Source organism: Carassius carassius, chromosome 46, assembly GCF_963082965.1.
Source record: "Carassius carassius chromosome 46, fCarCar2.1, whole genome shotgun sequence".
NCBI classification, from domain to species: Eukaryota; Metazoa; Chordata; class Actinopteri; order Cypriniformes; family Cyprinidae; genus Carassius; species Carassius carassius.
The window spans coordinates 19,660,741-19,682,247 of record NC_081800.1 but is presented as its reverse complement, the minus strand read 5'-3'; the positions used below and the strand labels follow the sequence as shown (position 1 = coordinate 19,682,247).

General features: G+C 37.6%; 3 protein-coding genes across 5 annotated transcripts in view; 1 reads left to right on the top strand and 2 right to left on the bottom strand.

Moving 5' to 3' along the window:
- Window positions 1–21,507, bottom strand: part of LOC132129196 (armadillo repeat-containing protein 1-like) — a 428,278-nt gene that overhangs the window by 38,564 nt on the left and 368,207 nt on the right. The gene's annotated exons all lie outside the window — the stretch shown is intronic.
- On the bottom strand, window positions 932–10,853 carry LOC132129207 (transcriptional activator Myb-like). 2 transcript variants are annotated; one of them, XM_059540717.1, is made up of 15 exons: window positions 10,615–10,853; window positions 8,635–8,752; window positions 8,055–8,126; window positions 7,280–7,372; window positions 6,617–6,837; window positions 6,310–6,535; window positions 6,100–6,168; window positions 5,861–5,965; window positions 5,371–5,562; window positions 4,173–4,297; window positions 3,939–4,050; window positions 3,328–3,450; window positions 2,998–3,081; window positions 2,787–2,891; window positions 932–2,335 (listed from the first exon to the last, which is right to left on the bottom strand). In XM_059540717.1, the coding sequence occupies exons 1-15, from the start codon at window positions 10,635–10,637 to the stop codon at window positions 2,225–2,227; spliced, it is 1,779 nt and encodes a 592-aa protein (XP_059396700.1). In that variant the 5' UTR covers window positions 10,638–10,853; the 3' UTR covers window positions 932–2,224. The 2 variants fall into 2 exon arrangements, with proteins under 2 accessions (XP_059396700.1, XP_059396699.1); XM_059540716.1 differs by having other exon boundaries at window positions 932–2,338; window positions 10,615–10,852.
- The window catches only part of LOC132129479 (HBS1-like protein), a 29,738-nt gene continuing 23,544 nt past the window's right edge, over window positions 15,314–21,507 (top strand). Inside the window, exons 1-5 of one of the 2 annotated variants that reach the window (XM_059541099.1) lie at window positions 15,314–15,509; window positions 16,022–16,087; window positions 16,407–16,547; window positions 18,178–18,387; window positions 19,022–20,707. In XM_059541099.1, the coding sequence (XP_059397082.1) occupies window positions 15,467–15,509; window positions 16,022–16,087; window positions 16,407–16,547; window positions 18,178–18,387; window positions 19,022–20,334 (1,773 nt within the window). In that variant the 5' untranslated portion in view covers window positions 15,314–15,466 and the 3' untranslated portion in view covers window positions 20,335–20,707. Of the gene's footprint in view, window positions 15,510–16,021; window positions 16,088–16,406; window positions 16,548–18,177; window positions 18,388–19,021; window positions 20,708–21,507 lie in introns of those variants that run through there. The other variant, XM_059541098.1, reaches the window with a different exon arrangement.

Genomic DNA, 21,507 nt, shown 5'->3' with positions numbered 1-21,507 from the left:
TTAATAGGTCATTCCAGATTCTCTCCATTTATACTCAGCCTTTATCATTTCTTTCCTATGTTACGAGCTACAACTAACCATTTGAATACTATACAATTGTGTTTATCTCACTGGTGTGAGAGTAAATACTGAGTACAGCAATTGTTGAGATGGCTTAATGGTCTTTGGAAAATGGCTGCCTTCATTTATGTAGTGTGGGGTGATTTGTCATATTTCCAGTGGCCTCAAAAAGTAATTAGATACACTTACAAAATTAATCAATGTCTTTGGATTTTATCATTTAAATAATCCAACTTGAAAATCAGGTGGCATTTATTTAAAAAGCCATAGCCACTATTTGTGTTGCATTTTATTTAAAAAAAAAATATTAAAGTTGCATTCATGTAAAAATAAAAAAGGTTGGTTGCACTTTATTTTAAGGTGTCCTTGTTACAGTGTAATTACACATTTAAGTACTGAGGGATATTAATTAACTACATGTACTTACTATATGGTTAGGGTTAGGATTAGCATTTTAGTAATATTACATATTCCTATACCTCTGTTATCAGTTATAAAACAAGATATATTATTTGTTTTATATATATATATATATATATATATATATATATATATATATATATATATATATTTGCATTCTGACCTCCTACACTAAAAAGCCTCAAGTCTTCAAATACTTTTTAGGGTCAGTGTATAGCATTCAGTAAATAGTATAGTATTCATTAAAATAAATAAATAAAATAATAAAAATCAATTGATTTTTTAGGGTTATATGAGATTTGCCATCAAATGCAGATAGTAGTTTTAATTTGATCTATTGACATTTGTGTAAGTGAATGGATTTTATGACACACAGAAGAACACGCTTTTTAAAAATAATGGCTTTAGCAATTATGTTTTCAAAGTGGCAAAGAAACCAGTAAGCCAGAGATTTTTTTTTTTCAAAACACACTTTATTTACAATGCATCTCTAAAAGTTTGTATAAAAAAACGTATGAAAAGTTCATAATCAGTGTAAAAAAGTGTTTGCACTTGAAGCTAATACTAAAAAAGGCAGCGAATAACAAAAACCGTAATTGCTAAATGCTTTTGATTGGACACTGCAATCTTAGTATCAAAGCCTGATTGTAATATCAAAAACAAGCCGACTAGGTATAAAAGCAACAATCATTTCAGTGTTTCCAAAAACTAGAAATACCAATGTAAATCTGATTACAAATTGACACACAAAAGTGTTTATGAAAACATGATTAAGAAATGTTTTATCATTTCAAAGGCAAATTTATGACAATTTAAACTCTTGTTTTGAAAATGCTTGGTAAACCTCGTTTTTTCTATTTAGCAAATACAAAAACTGGAAAAAAACAAACAAAACACTTTTTGTTCTGTTGAAATCTCTGCATAGTTGATCTAAAACCTGAAATAGTGCTAATACAGTGAAAGCTTGATGTGGTGGTTTCGATCTTCAACGCTTTTGAAATGGCAACACTACTAAACTGGCAGAGTACCTGTGTACACTACCTGTGTATATCACCAAAATCTACATTAGGCAAACTTGAATTTTCAAACTTGGCAAAGTCATTTTTAGGCATTGGGCACAATTTGTTTTGGCCAGGAATACATAGCAGTGCTGTTAGGCATTAGGTTAGGCATTTAAATACATACGATTTCTGCAAGGGCAGTTCTGTCGGACACCCACAAATCTTGTCTAGTTTTGGGTGTATGATTTTGATAATGCTAGGAGGACACACACTCCTTACAATTAACACACATTTAGCGATTAAGAAGTGAGCAATACTGGGGTCAAACACTGGCAAAGGTGCCCACCGTAGTTAATTATTATTCTTAATACAAAATAATAATAAATTACTGCAAATTGTTCCTTATATTAAAATTCATAAAATTAGAACCCACATAGAGAATTCATTTCCCATATATAATACAAAATATATAATACAATATTATTAAATTGCAATTAAAAAAAAGTAGAAAAACACAACGTGAAAAATGTCTTTGGTTGCTTGAATCAAATGACGGCACAGCTTAAACAGTGGCGACTAACATCGACTGTGCAGTCTACAAAATGGCTTTTAGCCTCTCCCAAATAATGTACCATAAGTTTGGAGTGTTCCTCTTTTACTTCTTTTCAGAATGATTGTCTTCTTTCACTCTCCCTCCATCTTCTTCCCTTTCTATATTTGTCTCTGTCTCATTCTCCGTCTCTTTACATGACCAGTGCTCGTGAAGAATAATTGCTGAGGTATTTGTGCGTGGCTTCAGTGGGCATCGTCTGCTCTTCCGTCTTCCCACAAAGCACCTGTTCCCATGTGCTCAACTGCTGAGAGAGAGAAAAGAAGAGATAGAGAGAGAAAAAGAAAAAGAAAGGAAGTTAAGATGGAGAGAAGTAAAAAAAAGACAAAGGTGAAGGTCAGGTTTTGTATCGCCTACACTTCTGTATCATAACTTCACAATTTTATGGCGCAATTCAGCACCTGGAGTCATAAAGTTGATCTGTGCTACTACAAAATGAGCAATTAAGTTTTACCAGCCAACAACACATACATAATATACACATATTTAAGCAAAACATTTCATTTAAAAAAGTAAAGAATAAAAACATTAATTTTCAAAGTTTTTATCTGGATGCTTTCTGATGGACAATCATTACATATTCATTATTAATGCAATGAACTACACTAGCTGGTACTCTGATAGATCCACCAAACATCATGTCTGAATACGTTTTAGATGAGTATATAAGGCCGTCATTATAGTGGATGTGGTACCTGCAGAGGGCTTCCCATGGGTCTGCGGGGCAGCTGGGCGGCTTTGTGTCCATCCTCAGTTTTCTCTGCGTTCGGAAGCATCAGCACAGAGCTAGTCAAAAGATCCTATAGATCCCACAGAGAAAAGAACCGTCAAATATTAACATAATTCTGAGAAACAACATCAACTTTGGCATAAACGTACATATACAGGAGATATCAAGATACTCACAGGCATGTCGTGGGCGGAGCCGCTGGAAGGGAACAGCTGGGTGTGGAGATCTTGCCCCTCCCACTGCAGACAAGCTGACTCCACCTATAGATCCGAATCCATAAGAACCGATTACACCATGCATAAATTACTGTATATTACTTCCATTATCCTGCATATAATATCTACTGTCTAATTCACACAGCCACTCTTACACGCATAAGATAAGACAAGTTTGACTGCATACTGATATTACTAACAAATTCAAATAACAATGTACAGACAAGAAGCTATTTGAATATCACGTTGAGACGTATTCAAATGAAGCGGCCCACATTAGTCCAAACTGACCTCCTGTTTGATCTTCTTTAGGGGGGGCGGGTCCAGATGCACTGTCCCAATGCTGATCTCACACTCCTGAGGCTCCTGTTTAATAGCCCCAACCACTCCAGAGTCCAGTGAAGGACTGTGGGCCTGGAACCAGAACAGAGTCTTGAATAAAATATTCCAAACTAGTGATGCACTATATATCGGTTACTGGCCAATATTAAAGGCATTTAAACTTATTGGATAATATTGGATATTGAATTGTGCATGCTCGTTTTCTAGCTCTGACTTTCAAAGTTAATTTTTAAATGCATTACACTAAATAATATAAATAAATAATAATGTTAAATCTTAAAAATGAATATTTTTTTGTACTGTACAATAATGTTGTGATGTTTGACTTGTAGGATTTCAAATTGTTGATTTTTGCTATTTTTATTTTAAATGTTACATAAAATTGTATAGAATTTTAAATCATCCATAGCTTGAAATATAACAATACATATATATACATATATATATATGAATTGTATAAAAATACAAATAATATAAATAACTTTTAAGTAACTTTTTATTTAATATATAATTTACTGTTTTAGGTAACTTTTTTGTAAATTGATGTAATTTAGACTCACCCTCTTCAATGGTCCGTATTTGGTGTCTTGCATTGTCAGTGTGGATTTGAATGGAGTGGGTGTGCGAGGAGAGCACTCCATGATGGAACGCCTTAGGTTTGGGGTCCTGAACCTGAAACGGAACGCACATATGTATGTGAGTACCTCATTAGAATCACATTAATCTCATTAAGTCTCAATCATATCACAAAGAACACAATTGCAAATGAAGAGAATACTGGAATGGACCCTTACAGTTCATTTTCCTTCTGAGGCTGAAGAGCAAGTTCTTGCTGCAGTGCTTTCTGGGAGCAGACAGGGGAGGGCGTGACATGTAAGTTTTGACTGTCTGAGTCTGGGCTTACGGATGCATTAAAGAACTGCAACAGAGGGAAAGAAGACAACAGTCAGATATTGAACTGAAAACCACAAACTCAATATTCAGAGGTGTAGGAGGACCTCTAAATGGGGTCAAAATCAGCATAAATTTGTTAGAACACAGTAAACACTGTCTCTAGGCTAAAAGCATTATGGTAGCATGATGTTATGTTAATGCATGATCAAAACAACACTAGCATGTAGTGTAGATCACTGCAAATATATGATAAGCGTAAAATTGTGAAGTGCAATGTGATTGCATGCTTAAAATTGTATGTCAATAACCCAGTGTTCATTGGACATTTCTTTCAAATTCTCCTTGGTAATCAAGAAAACATCAACATTCTTTAACGCACAATACTGAGCTGAACCCGAACGATTTTTGATGCTCTCTTGATTATTTAGTGTTTGACATCATTAGAAAATTGAATTTACTAAAGTGTTTGACATCATTAGAAAATTGAATTTACTAAAACCAACCAATTATAAGACAAGCAAAAAATAAACAGTACCACTTATTAAACACTCATTCTGAAGAGATAAAATAATTTGGGGCGACATAAAAGTGTACCACTAAGAGCTGATGTAATACACTCCCTAGCACACACTTTATGACCCTAAAAACACTCAAGGGCCCTATAAATATGGGTTATATGACTTTTAGATGAAACCTACGCATATTGACTAATGCAGGCTGATTTGTATTAGTGTGAAGATATTGATTCAGGGTGATCAGATAATCAATGATTGAGTTATTAGGTGACTGACTGATTAGGGTAGAGCGTTTTCAGGCTACCTGAGTGGGAGAAAAAGGCAGATGTCTGGTCGCTGAATGTTTAGGCATAGAGCAAAGAAATGTGAGGACACTGCTGTCATCGCTCTGGGTGGGCGAACCCTGACTGGATTGAGCTTCCATTTTAGGAAACCTCCTATCAGAGTGTATGTTGGCCCAGATAGATGGGGCCTGAGAAGACGAGATCACATGAGGACACCGAGGGTGACAGGTAGCTAAACGCTGGCTATTAGCTGACCATTCCTTTGAGATATAATATAGGATACTTTCATGGTCTCTTACCGAATCAATAGCATCAATAAACTCCGGTAAAGTGGAGCTGGCGTCATTGTTTGGGCTGTTTGTGTTGCCATGGGCGCTTTCTTCTGGAAGGCATCCCTGCTCTAGGGATGGAGCCGGGACTGAAACCACCACACCAACTGAGCTGTCCGTCAAAGAGCCTCGGTTCCACCCACCGTAGCCACTCATGGAGATCTGTGAGAGAAGGCAGGACAAATATTCAGAGAGAGAAGCTCTGTGGGCATAGGACAGAAATTAAGCAAAATAAAGAGAGGGATGCATACAGGAAGAATGGTCAGAAAGAAAGGGAACTTGTCGAGTTGAATGATGTGAAGTGCTGGGAGGGGGTTCGGAGTTGCACAAGGAGTTAAACAGAGCTTGTGGTGTGATAAGGCACAATTGCATCATTTAGCCAAGCAGTTAGAATGTGAAATAGACCCCCAGATGCTTCCTCCAATTAATCACACACACATACACACACACACACGCTTACTGGTAGTGCCTGCTGTCCCTTCAGCTCGTTTTCTGTTGACATCAAGAGCATCTCAATCTCCTTCACCCTCTTTTCTTTCTCTGGGTCCTCTTCGCTGTAGTGTCTCTATATCACAGGATCCAAAACAGAGCACAGTGAAACACAACTCATTCTATTCATCTAATATATATCCTGTCATTTGAATTTAATGCATCCATGCTGATTAAAAGTAATTTCAGTGTCATTTGCTCTTGGGTTACCTGGATAGCAGCAGTGCCATGTTGAGGAATGTTCATGATGTTCAACTGAACAGCAAGTGGAAATGGCACCTAAACATAAGAGAAACAAAAGGTATCAATTACCAACTGAGGAAACAGCATTCATGCAAAACACTGTTTTAACTTTAACGCTAAGGCTAACAATACTATTATTTTAATAGGTAAACATTTGTGAGATAAGGTTACTCATACCCGTTGTGAGTCAGACAGTAGTGAGTAGTACGGATATTGATTGCTCATGGACGAGGCAGGCATGGATGTATTGGTTGGTGTCTGACTGTAGTTCAGGAGGTGAGATTTAGCGTAGCTGTTATTTAGTGGATTGGCACTGATTTTAGCGGCGTGCTGCAGGTAGCCTTCTTGCTCGACTTTCCGCCGCATAGTGGAGTTCCAGTGGTTCTTTATGGCATTATCAGTTCTGATGACAAGAACATAATATTAAATTGTTACTATCACATTCAAATACATAGAATATCGTTTTTAAGTACCATTTCTTTACCTGCCCGGAAGTAGCTTGGCAATCTCAGCCCATCGGTTTCCAAGTTTCTCATGCGCCTGGTAGATGATCTGATCTTCCTCCTCAGTCCAGGAAGTCTTCTTCACCTCAGGGTTCAAGTGGTTGTGCCAGCGCTCTCTACATTGTTTCCCAATCCTTCCCTTTAAGTGTTTTGCAATCACAGACCAACGTTTGGGGCCATACTTCTGAACCAACTCGATCACCTGAGACAGAGAGAGAAAAAAGAAAATCATAAGTGAAGTTAAAAGTGCGGGAAAGGATGGTACGCAGAAAGAATTGAAAGGGGGGGGGGTGTATTACAGCCCAGCACAAACCCATAGAGAAAGGGAACTAACATTGCATAAGTGTTTTAGGATTGCACACAGATATAGTAAGTGGTATTACACTGAATATCTGCAAAATACACCTGCTAATGACTTCTGCTGGGTCATAAAAAAGACGATAAATAGAGAAACACCTGGTCCCACCAGTTTATCATTACAACACAACACCACTTAATGGATCTTTATTTTCTCCCATAACATTCTCCTGGTTGCATGCGGATTGGTTGGTTTTGTAACTGCAATCCTGTGGCTGTATTTTGGTTAACGAGGTAACATTCTGGTTGTGGTATGGTTATTTTGTGTCAAATTGTAGATGTCTTACCCGTTGGTCTTCTTCTTTAGTCCATGGTCCTTTGATAAGTTCAGGGTTGAGAACTTTCTGCCAGCGATGCTGACACTGAACATCTGTGCGATTCTGTGACACACACACACAATTACAGTTAGGTAATAGAGAATGGTAACTAATTTTAGGTTGTCAATGTGGTGTGTACTTTGAATTAGAGTAAATTGTGTTTAATATGAGTTCAGTGTTCTGCACATGAGATCCCAGGTGTTTCGGAAACCCCACAGAGTGAATCAGAAATGAAACAACTTTAGTTTCTGATTCTTGTTCATGTTTTGAGATTGACGCAAGGAAATCTATATCTAGAAGTAGCTGATTTTTGACTGCATAAATCTCGTAGTTACGTGTGTTTGTGTATTGTTTGTTTCTAATGCCTGGGAAATTGTATACATTTGTATGTGAACATATGTTTCTACCTGAATGCACATTTGTGTGCGTGTGTGTGTGTGTGTGTGTGTGTGTGTGTGTGTGTGTGTGTGTGTACATTCGTGTGTGCATGCAGGTGCACAGTGGATTCTGAACACACACCCCCCGCCCCCCATTTGACTCTGTTCCAAACTAGGCCAACCAATGAGGAATACCCAATTATGCAAAATCCTCCAAAACGTGCACACGCTTCTACAGTACCTGATCCTTTGGCTATTCACATGCAAATGAACATATAAAAAACACCACACCTAACATAACCTAACTTAACCCCCTAAAGTCTAAATACACAAGCCATATACATGGACGCACACAAACACACACTCACAGGCAGGAGGCTGGCTATGACTTTCCAGTCTTCAGAACCATGATGCTCTACCAGCCTCTTCAACTTCTCATCCTGTAGAAAAAAAGTCACAACACTTTAGCATTGAATACATAACCAATTAAATAATGCATTGTTAAACAAACAAACAAACAATACATAAATAACAATAAATCATGAAACAACAATAAATCATGAAAAGTGCATGAAAAACCCAGGGTTATCAGTTAAACTAAATGCAAATACAGTATGGTCAATTTGTTAATGAATACACAGGATACAATATCAAAGAAAAACAACTAGAACATGTTTACAAAACATTTGAGTGTCAAGAATTGGCCAAAAACTGGGTGAAAATCTAAAACTTGGTGGGTGGAAGATCCACTTTGAATTATAGATTAGAATATATTAGAAAAAGTATAAAATATAAAATATGTTCTTTTTTTTGGTTTTTACTTTTTTCTTTTTAAATAAAAAATAATTAATGATAACTTACATTTATTTCTGTTTTTTAAGTATGCACCAGAGGATTCGATTAAAAAGAAACTAACACTCAAACAAAGCCAGGCAATGTGTAGCATACCTCCTCACGGGTCCAGCGTGTCTTGCCAAGGTGGCGTTTTCCTGTCTTGGCATGAGGACCATCATAGTCATGATCATAAATCTCCACATCATCATCATCTTCCTCGCTACTGTAAACACTGGAGGGGGGAGAAAATTATAGATTGTGAGATAACAAGAGATAGAGTATGGGGGAGGTGTGTGTGTGGGAGGGGGGGTAAACAATGAAACTGCAAAAGCAACATGAAGGATGATGAAATAAGAAATAAGGGAGTGAGGGACAGGAAAGAAGACAGGAGCAGATTGCCATTAACATGTTAGATATGTGTTGTTGACATATAAAAAAACCTTTTACCTTTTTATGTCTATCACGCGTTATAGAAAAATTAAGCGATAACACAGTCAACACAAAACTAGAGTTGATGAACCAGTACAGCCGGCAGGTTAGGGTGCAGGGGGACAAACTCAGAGAAACCTGTTCTGATGTTTTTGGTTTCCACAGAAACAGTGAGCGTGTGTGTGGACTGGCACTGTTTCATGATGGGAAGCGTGTTCAGACCTGCACAGGTACTGTCAAAACCATCTCACCTGGCCGGCTCTTGGCCAATCAGGATGGAGCACAAGCAGACGTGGAGAACAATGTTCTCCTAGCCTTTGTGCCGCAGATGTATGTGTGTTTATGGACTTTCAAACCTCACTTTTATCCTTAATGACAATTCTTAAAACAAAAGATTAAGATGATTGCCAACATCCGTGACTACAAGTATTTAACTGGAAATGTAAATCTCAAAACGTACCTAGCTCACTGAAATAAAAAAAGACAAGTCAAATAGGTAGTTTCATTTTAGTGTGCATTTAGGGTTGCTGACTAACTAACGTGTGAATTTAATTTTTTGTCAAAATAGTCCAGATGTGGCTGAAACCGTGTTCAGAGGAGTTATTTTTATATCAGTCTTCAGAGTTTATCGCTATCATCTCAACCAATACAACAAATGCCTCATTCTTAACCTGTTGTCTGAATTTGTTAAAAAAAAATGTCAGTATTTATTACAAAAGCACATGCTTATGATAGCTCTAACTTAAAGGGAGAATGCATGCAAAAATTAACATTCTGTCGTCACTTTTCTCTTTCATCCGTCTAATATTTCTACAAATAGAAATATTACAATGGATGACAGCCGCTGTCATCATTCACTTTCAATGCTTGAACAAAAAGATGCAGTAAAAGTAAATGGTTACAGAGCTGTCAGACCCCAATGTTCTCCCTACATTTTCTACGTCCGACTCAAAAACGAAAGTAATGGGAGTTTGGAACCGCACGAGAGTGAGTAAATGATGTCCGAATTAATTTTTTTGGGTGAACTATCCCTTTAAGACCATAATACTAGCTATCCAAATCCGACAACTGTTAGGCGGATTTAGAAAACTCCGAATATAATCCATCCGGTTTACATATAATCTCAAAATTAATCCAAACGTTAAAATGCTGTACTACTTCCATAAAAAAACTCGTGAACAGTTACAAAAATAACACGTGAACAAGCCGAGATGTTTCTGCAATCGCCCGCTATTTTTCAACCACACGTCGCCGCTCACACTATGCCTCTCGTCCATTGTTTCTGAATCATAACGAGTGTGTATTTTTGGGGGGAAGTACCGAATCTCACAGTAATCTGTCCAGCGGACTCGCGCGCGCACGGGGAATGAATGAAAATTTAAATGAACACGAGCGCGAGACCACCGCGCGAGCTTGGAGCGCACGCACATGCCATCCACCTGTTCGGCGCAACCAGAATAGAGATGGATACGTTTGTTAAAATGCAACTAAATACAAGCGCTCCCCTGCTGAGCATTCATTTAGTAAATGTAATGTTGTCAGGACGAGCTGTCAAGTCTTGTGTCTAAATGCCCGCGTGTGGCTGTGGAGCGCAGTCTCTTCATATAAAGGAAACACATGCGCTCATCAAAGTTCTCATCAAAACGCGTAACTCTTAAAACTCACCTGTGTCTGTGCCGCCTCGCCATCCTGCTGTTCAAGAGGAGGGTAGAGGTGATGGTGAGTGCGCTCGGCTCAAGTGTGCTGAAGTGGGAGTGCTGTCAGCTCCTCTTCGAGGAGGAAGTGCCAATATTAAGCTCTCTACGGAGTGTGCGATATTGTAAACAGATCCATCAGACCAAGCTAGGGCTGTCTCACCCTCCCGCTAAATTTGGCGCCTCGGGTTCTGCGCACGCGCACAACCGCTCTACTAATCAGACACCAGAGCGCCTTTAGAGGGAGAGGTCCGCGCTAATCGTTCACTGTTGTACTTTTGGAACAATTATATTGTGTTTTTCGAGGTAAAAGAGAAGGAGGGGTAGCAGCGAGTTTCTTAGAGGACAATGTGGACTCTGAGTGGGATTGAAAGTTTTGGCAAACTGTGAAAGAGCGTGAGGGGTCCATGCGGGCATCCTCTCTCGACTTGGCACAGTTTCTGCGGTACTGAGGCTGTGCTGCAGTGAATGACGGAATCGTAAAGACATTGCGCTGTTCGATTCTCTTGATGATGAAATACTGTGAAAAATATTATGAAAAATATTTTATGTCTTGTTTGCCAAATGGTAACATCGTTTAAGAGTTTAGTAGAGGATAACAAATAATTTAACACAATTCTTTCAAAACGTATTCCCTGTGAACCCTGATTTACCAGACAATATAGAAGTACCACAAATGCAAATCTGTAAATGATAATAACTGTATTTGTAAAAAATACACAGAAAAAACTTGATCAAATTTTATTAATTTCTATAATCTGCCACTAATTATGACTTAAAAAAAATTGATGTGTAATTTTAACATGTTGTCATATGGATAACCAGCCATTAATTTGACTTGATTGATCGAAGACTCATGAGCCTTTACGATGCTTTAGATTTCCAGTGGGACATGATTCAAAAATGAAAAACATTTAATTGTTTTTGATTAAGCTCGATTCGTTCCGGACTAAAAAGAACCGACTCATAAGAGTCATTTGTTTATGAATTGGACTGCACCATCTTCCTATGTTTCGAAGTGTGGATTCATTAAAGCAGTAGTATTACACTTAATAACAGTGCAAAGAACACCGCCAGGGTATTTTTATAATGTATTCTAGTAAATATAAACGAATACATGTTTCAGATCCATCACATCATTCGACTGCGGCACTTTCTGAAGTTCCCAATCATAAGATGCAGGTGTTCGGTCATTAAAAGCCAATTACCTAGAAAACAGCTTGATATTTTATTCGTTCGATTTCTCTCGCTTTCATTGGGTAGCTAACAACAGTTTCGCTTTTCCTTTTCCAGAAATTTACCACTTCTGGGTTGCTAACAATTTCACCTAGCGTCAGGACCTATATTACACAATACATATGGCACATTGGTACTGAAAGTCATGGTCAGGTTACCTGTCTGAATGGAAAAATAGTGCAGCTTGATTAAGTTCTCCGACATTTCCAGCCTGTTGCCATGTGATAGTCTGCGTAATTGCATAATCATCGAGGAGGGTAACTAGCAAACTCACTTTGACACACACTCTTGAGGCTTGTGGTCTATATGTTTTGTTTTATAGGTTGTCTGCTCATTGCGCTCACTTGGTTGGCATATTGTGACCGTCACTTATCATATCGGTCAGCTTGAGGCATTGTTTCTGACCACTGACGCTCACGTGCTCAGCAGAGCTCGTAGGTCGTGAACGCGCGTCTGTTGTGTCTGCGCGCGCGCTGAGAGCGCCTATCTATCCATTCTACTGCAAAACAAGGAGGGGCTATTGCGGGGGAGCTTCATTAAAAGTGAAAACACTTACAAAGTCGCCATTTTATTTCAGTAGTCTACTTCCCTACGAGGTAGCAGGTGATTTATGACTAGAATACACAAGAGTTCAAAACTACACTATTTGCTGTGGTGTCATATGCTATAGCATTGTGTAGATAACCTAACACCAAAGCCAGCAGAATAAAAAAACTACCTTCACAATAATTTGATTCATATTGTTCACATTTGACGGCAGAGTGCCAAAATTGACAAAAAATAATGAATTAACTATTCCGGAAAACCGCAATAAATTCCAACAACTGAAGAGTATTATTTTATTCATATGTTATAATATTATTTATAATATCATCATTACTATTGCAGTTATGAAATATAGCATTAAGAAAAACCCATTGCTCATCTGTAATTCCCTGAAATCACTGTAACTAACTGGATGATTCCTCGCGCTGTACCACTCTCTCCAACCCCTTTGCCCTCCACTCAAACACATGTCTGAGGCTCTTGAAATGTGTATAAAAACATCAAATGCACAAGGAGGATCACTTCATGGGAGTGCATCTGCATGATGATGTTAAAGTGCACAGTCTTCTATTGCAGCATGTTAGTGACCTCAAAATGTTTGTGAGTCAGTATGGAAACAGACACAACATGCAGACTACAGACTTGATGCGTGAGACTGTCTTGTGTTTAAGGCTTAGTTAAAATGATGAATGTTATTTCTGTCCCTCCCATGTATCCTCACCCTGATACCTAGCAGGGCTGACATTAGCTAATGCGGGGCCCGGTGCGAAGTAGGGAGCGGGGCCCCCCTTGGTTGGGGGGGGGGTTGTTCTCATCAGACCGTTCCCGCGGGGCCCCCTCAAGCATGGGGCCCGGTAAGACTGCACCAGTTGCACACCCCTAAGGACGGCCCTAATACCCAGCCACCAACAAAACCTGTGGGTAACACTTTTTAGAAAAATGCAGTGAATGAAACATCCCCCACCACATGCACATACCACACTGAAGGTGAATCATGGGTTAGTCAAATGTTTATGTCCTGTTTTGTATTCTGCTTGTTGCTATTTTAGTTTACCTTTTCAACAACAGCAAGAAAACACAAAGTAATTATGCATATATGTCATGCATTGACTCTCTTTTACCAACACTATAATGACAATTCGCAACTAGTTTACATTTTGCAAACTGGTGGCTGAATCATATGGACTTGTGAAACCACATTTTCGTTTGGACTCTTACAACTGATGGTTATGTTTAGGCATGGAAATTCATTCTTATGTTTTTTATTTTTTTTAAATTACACGTTTCTGTACAAATCACATTGTATAAATAAATACGATATCACTACCTTGTAAAATACTTTTTTTTGGAGATTGGGTTGCTTTTTCTTCACATGGAAAAACCCCTCCCACTCATGTCATGCATTAAAACTGTTTTTCCAACAAACTCTCATGGCAATTAATTAATATTTAACATTTTGTCCAAACTGATAGCTTATTTGTATAACTTCGCACAATCTCATCCTGCATTTTCGTACAATGTGCTTACACCCACTGATGTAATGGGGTAGGGGTGGACCTTCATGCTTAAATTTTTTACTAAAAACCAAATGTATCCGTATGAATCACATCTTACAAATTTATACAGAATTGCTGATTTCAAATTGATGGCTAATGACTGAAACTGATGGCTAATTCACATTAATTATATCATACATTTTCTTACAATTTTCTAACTCCTGGATAGGTATAAGGGTGAACCTTCTTGCTTTAATTTTTTCACATAAAAAACTACATCATATGCAATCACCACCTAATGAAATAGTTGAGATTGGGTTGATTATTATGCATATGGAAAGAACCCCTCCCACCCATGTCTAAGTAACCCACTCTGTAGACTTGATATACAGTATCTGGGTCACTCTAAGAAAGCCTGAAGCATCTGTATATTTGCAGTGCTGAGTGTGTATAAGCTAAATTTAGACATGTTCTCAAAGTTTTAAATGCCATGCAGATGTGAATGAAACCTATTTAGCACAAACAGTATGAGATTAGTAACTGGTTAAATCTCTCTCATTATGTCTCTGTAACTACCTGCTGTACAGAACAACTCATTCATACATTACCTCAGTTTTCCTGACTTGTAATACATTAAATGATAATCAAAATAATTTACCATAACTATAACTCCTATGTCCTCTCCTTTATATTTAAATGTTCACCTTATGTTTCCTATAGCCCAGTATGAATGATAATTTAGGAGATACAAACTAAGAACTAAACTGATTTCCCCCAGTTTTAGGGTCATTGTTAATTACTGAAACTGAAAGATCAAGATCCTAAAAAATCTGATACAGCAGAGAGGAGGAGGAAGATTGAAGGTGGTTTCCAGAATCTGGTTTTGCAGCTGCTGAGTCTTGTGTTCCAAGGACAGATAAACCTGACTGGGGATTTTTTCTCCACTTGGGCAGCTGTAAGGAGGTCAAAAGACCAATTAAATACATGACAATAAGTAAAACATATACACATTATAGGTAGGCTACCTATGTCTGGAAAACCCATTGTCAGTGGTTCTCCAACTGTCATGCAACTGTAAATTAATCTTGTCATAAATGTAGTTTTACATAGGCTATGTCATACACATCAGTGTTTTAATTCATGTTTGATTTATAAAAGCTAAATAATTCACATTGTAGAACAAAAATTTATATTCAAAAAAGTCTATGCAAAGTTTACAGCATACATATATTTATATCTGTCTAAATATTTTCTGATACACAAAATGAAAATGTGCAAAACGTACCATGCTTTCTATAATATCCGTCTAAATTCTAATTATAAAATTATTTCTTTCCATAAAAACATAACTGTTCAATCTTCTTCGTAGAGTTTTAGAGGCTTTCAGAAATGAAGTCCGCGTATTTTCTCACTGCGCATGCGCGCCTCTCCTGGTCCTGATGACCGTCATCATGGCGGCAGAGACGTATGTCTAAACATTACCCTAACAACTGATTTCTTGCCTCGCGTACCGTGTTTACGTGAAAGAACGCTAACGAACAAAACATGTCCCGTCACAGGAATGTCCGAGGTTATAACTACGACGAAGGTATATTGGGGGGATATGATATTTAACCGCTTTTATGTAATGAGGCCTGTATGATTGCTAACTCAGTTAGCTGGTTTATTTATCCAGTGTTCAGTGCAGCAGATTATGACCGACTGCTGTCGTGCTACTGATTCAGAAGCTAACAGCTGTACTGTGCACCAGATAACGAGTTCTGTGCTATTAAACTCCAGTAGTAGTATTTAGTAATTAGTAAACACAGGCAACACTTAACATTACATCTTGCTTTTATATTTTGGTGAACACAAATCAGCTATCTAGCTTATACAAGACAAATAACAACTGGTTTCTTTTTCTTCTTAGGATACATACATTTATTCTTATTTCAAACCTGTATTTGTGCTTTTTGATTGCCAGTTTTATTCATAAATTTTCTTAGGACTAAGCAAAGCTTTTTTATCCCCATCAATGCTTTTCTGTTTGTTGATGCAGCAGGATTACTTTAACTAACTAGAAATATAACAGGATTGTCTCTATTTCTTCCTTGTTCATAGACTTTGATGATGATGACATGTACGGGCAGTCATTGGAAGAAGACTACTGCATCTCTCCTGCCACTGGTTTGTGTTTAGTATTAAATAAATGTATGATTATGAGGGCACAGTCATTTAGAATAAGTCATAAGTAATGTAATTTATATATTTAAATTGAAGATTGTTTAATTATCATCTGCATATCATTTTGACAATATTTGCTTGATTAAATTGATAGATTTGGGTTTGAACCCAGTAATCTATGAATTTTACTGCCTCTGCATATATTACCCATTGCAATGCCATTTGCGTTTTTTTAATCCTTTAATATGTTAACTTTATAATAAGGATAACGTTACGTTAATTTATGTCTGTTGTGATGTTTGTGGATTCATGTTTTTCATAGCCGCACAGTTTATCTATTCACGTCAAGACTCGAGGCAGGCTCGACATGTAGAGACTCTGGAAGAGGCAGAATATGAGGAGGAGGAAGAGGAGATGCCCACCTCTCCCACTGTTGCAAGCACACTAGACCCACTACAGCAAGGTACACACACTGACTTTATGGGTTAAGATGGTCACCTAGTGGTCTAGTTGGCTAGCAAGTTTTTTCTAGTTTTTATATATTTAATGGTAGAGCTTTAAACAAAATATAGAGAATACTGTATGAATATAGAGATGTATCCTTCTCAGAGGATTTTAAATGGCAGACAGTCTAAAAGTTAGACCTAAAGACTTCCAGAATGAAGTTTATATAAAGTTTATAGCCATCAAGACTAGAGATGTATCGGCCAATAATCTGTATTCGGTTTGGTAATTGGTAAAAAATAGCAACATTAAAGCAGGCTCTACTTGACTCTATAAATCACCCGTAGTTCAAGCCAGGGTGGCAAGATCTGCAGTTTTTCTCGACACCAAACATTGTTTGGTATCATTTTGATGCTTTTAAATGTGACATGACAGATAGCTGTGGCACCATAGCGCAGAGCGTGAGACTCTTCCACTTTAATAAGTTAGTTATAGCTCAAAATAAACATGAATGGGCATCAGACGGTATGTTGAAAGATACAGTATAGCTTACCAAAATGTATCATGTCTTATGTTATCACTCAATCAGTGTTTTAACTGTGGAAAGATGTCAATAAAACAGATTGTGAACAGTATGTCCCTCAATGTGGCACTTACCTCTGCTAAGTTATCCACTGTTCACAATCAGTTAGTTAGCTATAAAACAACACTAAAGAGCAGCTTTTTTACTTATAATTATTTATGTTTGAAAAAATTTGGCATGAAGACAGGTATTTATGAAGACTGTGTGCAAATGAGTTGTAAACAAACATTTCAATTTTATTTGAGTGTAAATAAATAGCCGTTGAATATAATAGCTCTGTTGCTAATTTTAACGTTTAGTATATGTGCCAAGTGATCGCATAGGTTAGGAGAGATTTTATTCCTTAAGAAAACTATCGTTATCAGTAGATATAATTTTGAATAATCTACTATCGGTTTCGGCAGAGAAATTCAGTATCGGTGCATCTCTAATCAAGACAATTACTTGCATATTTTCTGCTATGTATAATGCTCCTGTTAGTATATGTAATTTAAAGTGAAAAGTGATGTGACATGTAGCCAATTATGGTAACCCTAGCAGATTTTTTTAAGCATATGTACACTACCATTCATGTTCGGTTCTTTTGTAAAATATTTTTTATGCTCACCAAGGCTACTTTAAAAAAAATAAAAATAGTTAAATATTATTAAAATGTTGTATATTTTATTATGTAGTGTAATTATTCCAGTGATAGCAAAACTGAATTTTTAGCGGCCATTACTTGAACAGTCTTTAGTGTCACATGATCCTCAGAAATCATTGTAATATGCTGATTTGCTACTCAAGAAACATTTCTTATTATTATCTTATTATTAACAGTTGTTGTGCTCAATATGTTTTGTGGAAACTTTGATACATTAATGGGGGATTTTGTTTAATAGAAAGTTTAAAAGAAGAGCATCTTATCTTACTGAACCCAAAAACTTTTGAACAGTTGTGTAGTTTTGCACTTTCCTATATGGGTCTGTATGCACATAAACAATTGTGTTAAGAGATGTTAACATATTCCATTGGTGATGTTTTTTATCTGCTGTCCTTATTGTCCTGTTTGTTTGTGTTTGGACAGGTCGGTTGTATTCTTGTTTGGATCAGATGAGAGCTGTGCTGGGGGATTCAATTCCAGACTCCACATTAACTCAGGCAGCTCTGAAACATGACTGTGACCCTCACAGAGCCCTTGATTTTGTTCTAACCGAGGAGAACACCAGTACACACGCCCCTCCAGCCAGAACCAACTTACAGCCCGAGCCCATCACCACAGCTGCACCACAGAAAGGTACACATACACACCCTTCCACCCAAAAACAATACACATCACCAAAAAAAACCCTACACACCCTTAAAGCCAGAATACTCTGTGTTACTTCCACTTAAAAATGAGCCCTATTATGTATTTTAATCTAAAATGAAAATGAAAACCACTTCAAGACCACAGATAGAAAAGAAAAAAAAAACCACGAAGTTGGCATGAGGTCTCAGGGGAAAATACTAAATTCCAGGTTTTTTCCGAAACTGGGGAGAACCTAAATATTTTTCAGTCTTGGAGGCTATAAATAAATGAATAAATAAATAATAATAAAAATACATTAAAATTATTTAAAAGATACTATGACTAATAACTCATACAAATATTTACTATTATTATTATTATTATTGTGTATAAATGAAATGTAATGTTAAAGAAGAACACCTTTCTTCTTTAACTTATAATTATAATATATAAAAATGTAAGATTCGAATTTTTCTCAGTGCTTGCTTTTTTTTTATCGCAGATGTCCTTAATTTTAAAGTGTGTAATGTATTGCCTTTTTCTTGCTTTCTCTGTGGTCTCGGCTAACCAATGAAATTCGATCACCTTCCTCATCCTCTCTGTTGCACTCTTTGACTACGATTGGCCCTCGTAAGGTAAGGAGCCTTATTACCTTCCTCACACAATAGTACTAAGACTGTATCGAGTGCACGTTCATGCAAACGAAACAGCAATCAATCTTACAACCTCAGTGATCTATCATCCATGCCTGACCAAAACAAGTCCATACCTGCTGCTCTGAATCCTCCCCCTGGTCTGGGAAGTTTGGGAAAAGGCCATTTAAAAGTGGTTTCGAGTCAGAATTTGGGTAGTGATGGTGGGCAGTCTACTTTAGGACAAAGTTCACTGGCCCAACTAATAGCTGTGCATGAACAGAAGTGTACAAATATTCCTCCACTAATTCCCTCCACTGGTGTCTCACTGGATAACACAGTTCCCCTCACTACCAGTCCTTTTGGTTCTTTTCTTGGTCCTGCTGCCCCACTTTCTACAGTGCTTTCTCAGGGTCATAGTGTCCCACCTATTTCCGGTTTGTCTGTTGGCTCTGGTGCGACTCTCTCTTCTGGTCTCTCTTTGGGCACATCTGTCCCAGCTGGTTTGGGTGTGACATCTTCATCTCTTTTAACCTGTTCTCTCAGTAATCTAGCGCTGCAGGATTCCAAGCCGTCTGCCCCTCTTCCTGTCTCGTTAGGAAGTTTGAGCTCTGCCATGCAAAGCAGTGGACTGTTGGGAGTACCTGTGCAAGCAAAGAGCTCTGGAAGCCTTTCATTGGCTGAGCTTATCCAGGAGCATCAGGACAACAGTCCCAAACTCTATGACAGTTTGCCAGGACTCCAAAACGGGCATAATTCACATACAACTTGTCCTCAAAACATTATCCGAACATCTGATGCAAATGCTTCTCCTGGGTTTTCAGAGGCACCATCCCTGTCTGTCCTCATGTCCCAACACCAAGCGTCACTTGGGCCGCAACTACCAACATGGACTGCATCACTTAAGAGTGAAAATGGGTCTAATTGTAAAGCATCAAACAAATCTGCAGCTGCTGTACATAAGCCCTGCCAACTAAGTTTAAATAAGAGTGTCGATCTTAGCGCACTCATGTCCCAAACGTCTCCCGATGGTCGCTCACCAACCCTATTGAGTTTTTCCCACATCTCTGCTAGTCAGAAAAATCGTGTGTTTGCGAAACCGTCGATTTTTGCATTAGCGATGAGCGTGCGTGTGAGAAACGAGAAGAGTCAGCACAATAGAGTGACTCATAATGCTTTCCTATACAGCAGACAGATGGAGAGAGTGAAAGAACGAGTGCAGTGTCCACCTCTTCATCACATCACCCCTTTTTCTTTCGACACACCCTCTCCGGATGACGTAGTCAAAGCGAATCAGAGAAAAGCTTTTACTCGAGACTGACTTTTCCTTTTCTTTTTTTAGCACCTTTTTCAGTGCATTTTTAACATCTCCTGAACGTCAACTCTCTAGGTGTTTTGCAGCTCAGGGTCATTTTATTTTTTACAAGCCACAGCCACAGTTTTGGCCATAATCCATAGGAGCAAAGCTATATTGAGACGCTGTCAGACTGAATGGTAAATAGTAATGCATATCGAATGAACTGAATAGATTAGTGTTCGTTATTTTAGGAAAATATGAAATTTCAGATGTTAGTCATTAGTCAGCACTCAGATGGTTTGAGAGTGCTATTTTATATCATTACCCATGTAATAGTCTGTATACTTTTGTATTTTCAAATTTTATATTTTATATTTATTTACAGTTAACCCTTTCACTGGAAAGTAAGAAAAAAAACCTCAGATAGTAATTTAGTATTAATTTTAAAGTGTTTCATATTTTCATTTTTTCTTTTGAATGTTCATATTATCCGACTTTTAAAAATGATTGAGCTAAAATTATATTTTTGTACTTGATTATGTAGTTTTATGACATTTTGACAAATTATGCTTAAGTTCTGGAGTCGCTCTGCATTCAAAAAAGAAAAATACATAGTAGGAGCATATACAGTGCAAAAATGCAGGAAAAAACAACAGATTCTCTCTACAGCTGTTTAGCTGCCTTTTGAAATGTGGTGCAGTGCTGGTTTACCACAAACACAGAAAGAGGGAAGACATTTGGGTTTGGGGGACACCTGGAATTTTTCCTATTGCGTGTTAGACACTCAGCACTGTAAAAGTGAATTTTAGTTACTTGTTCAATACACGTTTTCATATTTTTTTCAATTCAGTTTTGTTAATTTGCTGCCTTTTTTATTTGTTTTAAAGCACTAGTGTACATATATCACTGTGGCTTTGAAGTTTTGTATATATTGTGAAATAAAGATTTTCCAGTTTCATTTCTGAGATTGAAGATGAAGTGTTTGTGGGGCTGGAGGGGAACGTGTGTTTTAAAGCTGAGCTTGTTTTTTGCTTACCTTAAAGGGTGTGTAAGCTTGTGGTGTTTAACGCTTACATTGTGTCTGCTTGACTGCGTATGTGAGAAATATTAGAATAGATGTGACAAAGGCTTTGCTTTCATTTTGGTAGACCATCCACCATGGGAGATGATACACACATGCACAGATCTGAAGATGGT

Coding starts and splice junctions, on each gene's coding strand:
- LOC132129207 (XM_059540716.1), bottom strand. CDS start 10,637: ATGGCGAGGCGGCACAGACACAG. Junction 8,753..10,614: donor GCGAGGCGGCACAGACACAG/GTGAGTTTTAAG, acceptor TCCCCCCTCCAG/TGTTTACAGTAGCGAGGAAG. Junction 2,339..2,786: donor CCATGGGAAGCCCTCTGCAG/GTACCACATCCA, acceptor TCTCTCTCTCAG/CAGTTGAGCACATGGGAACA.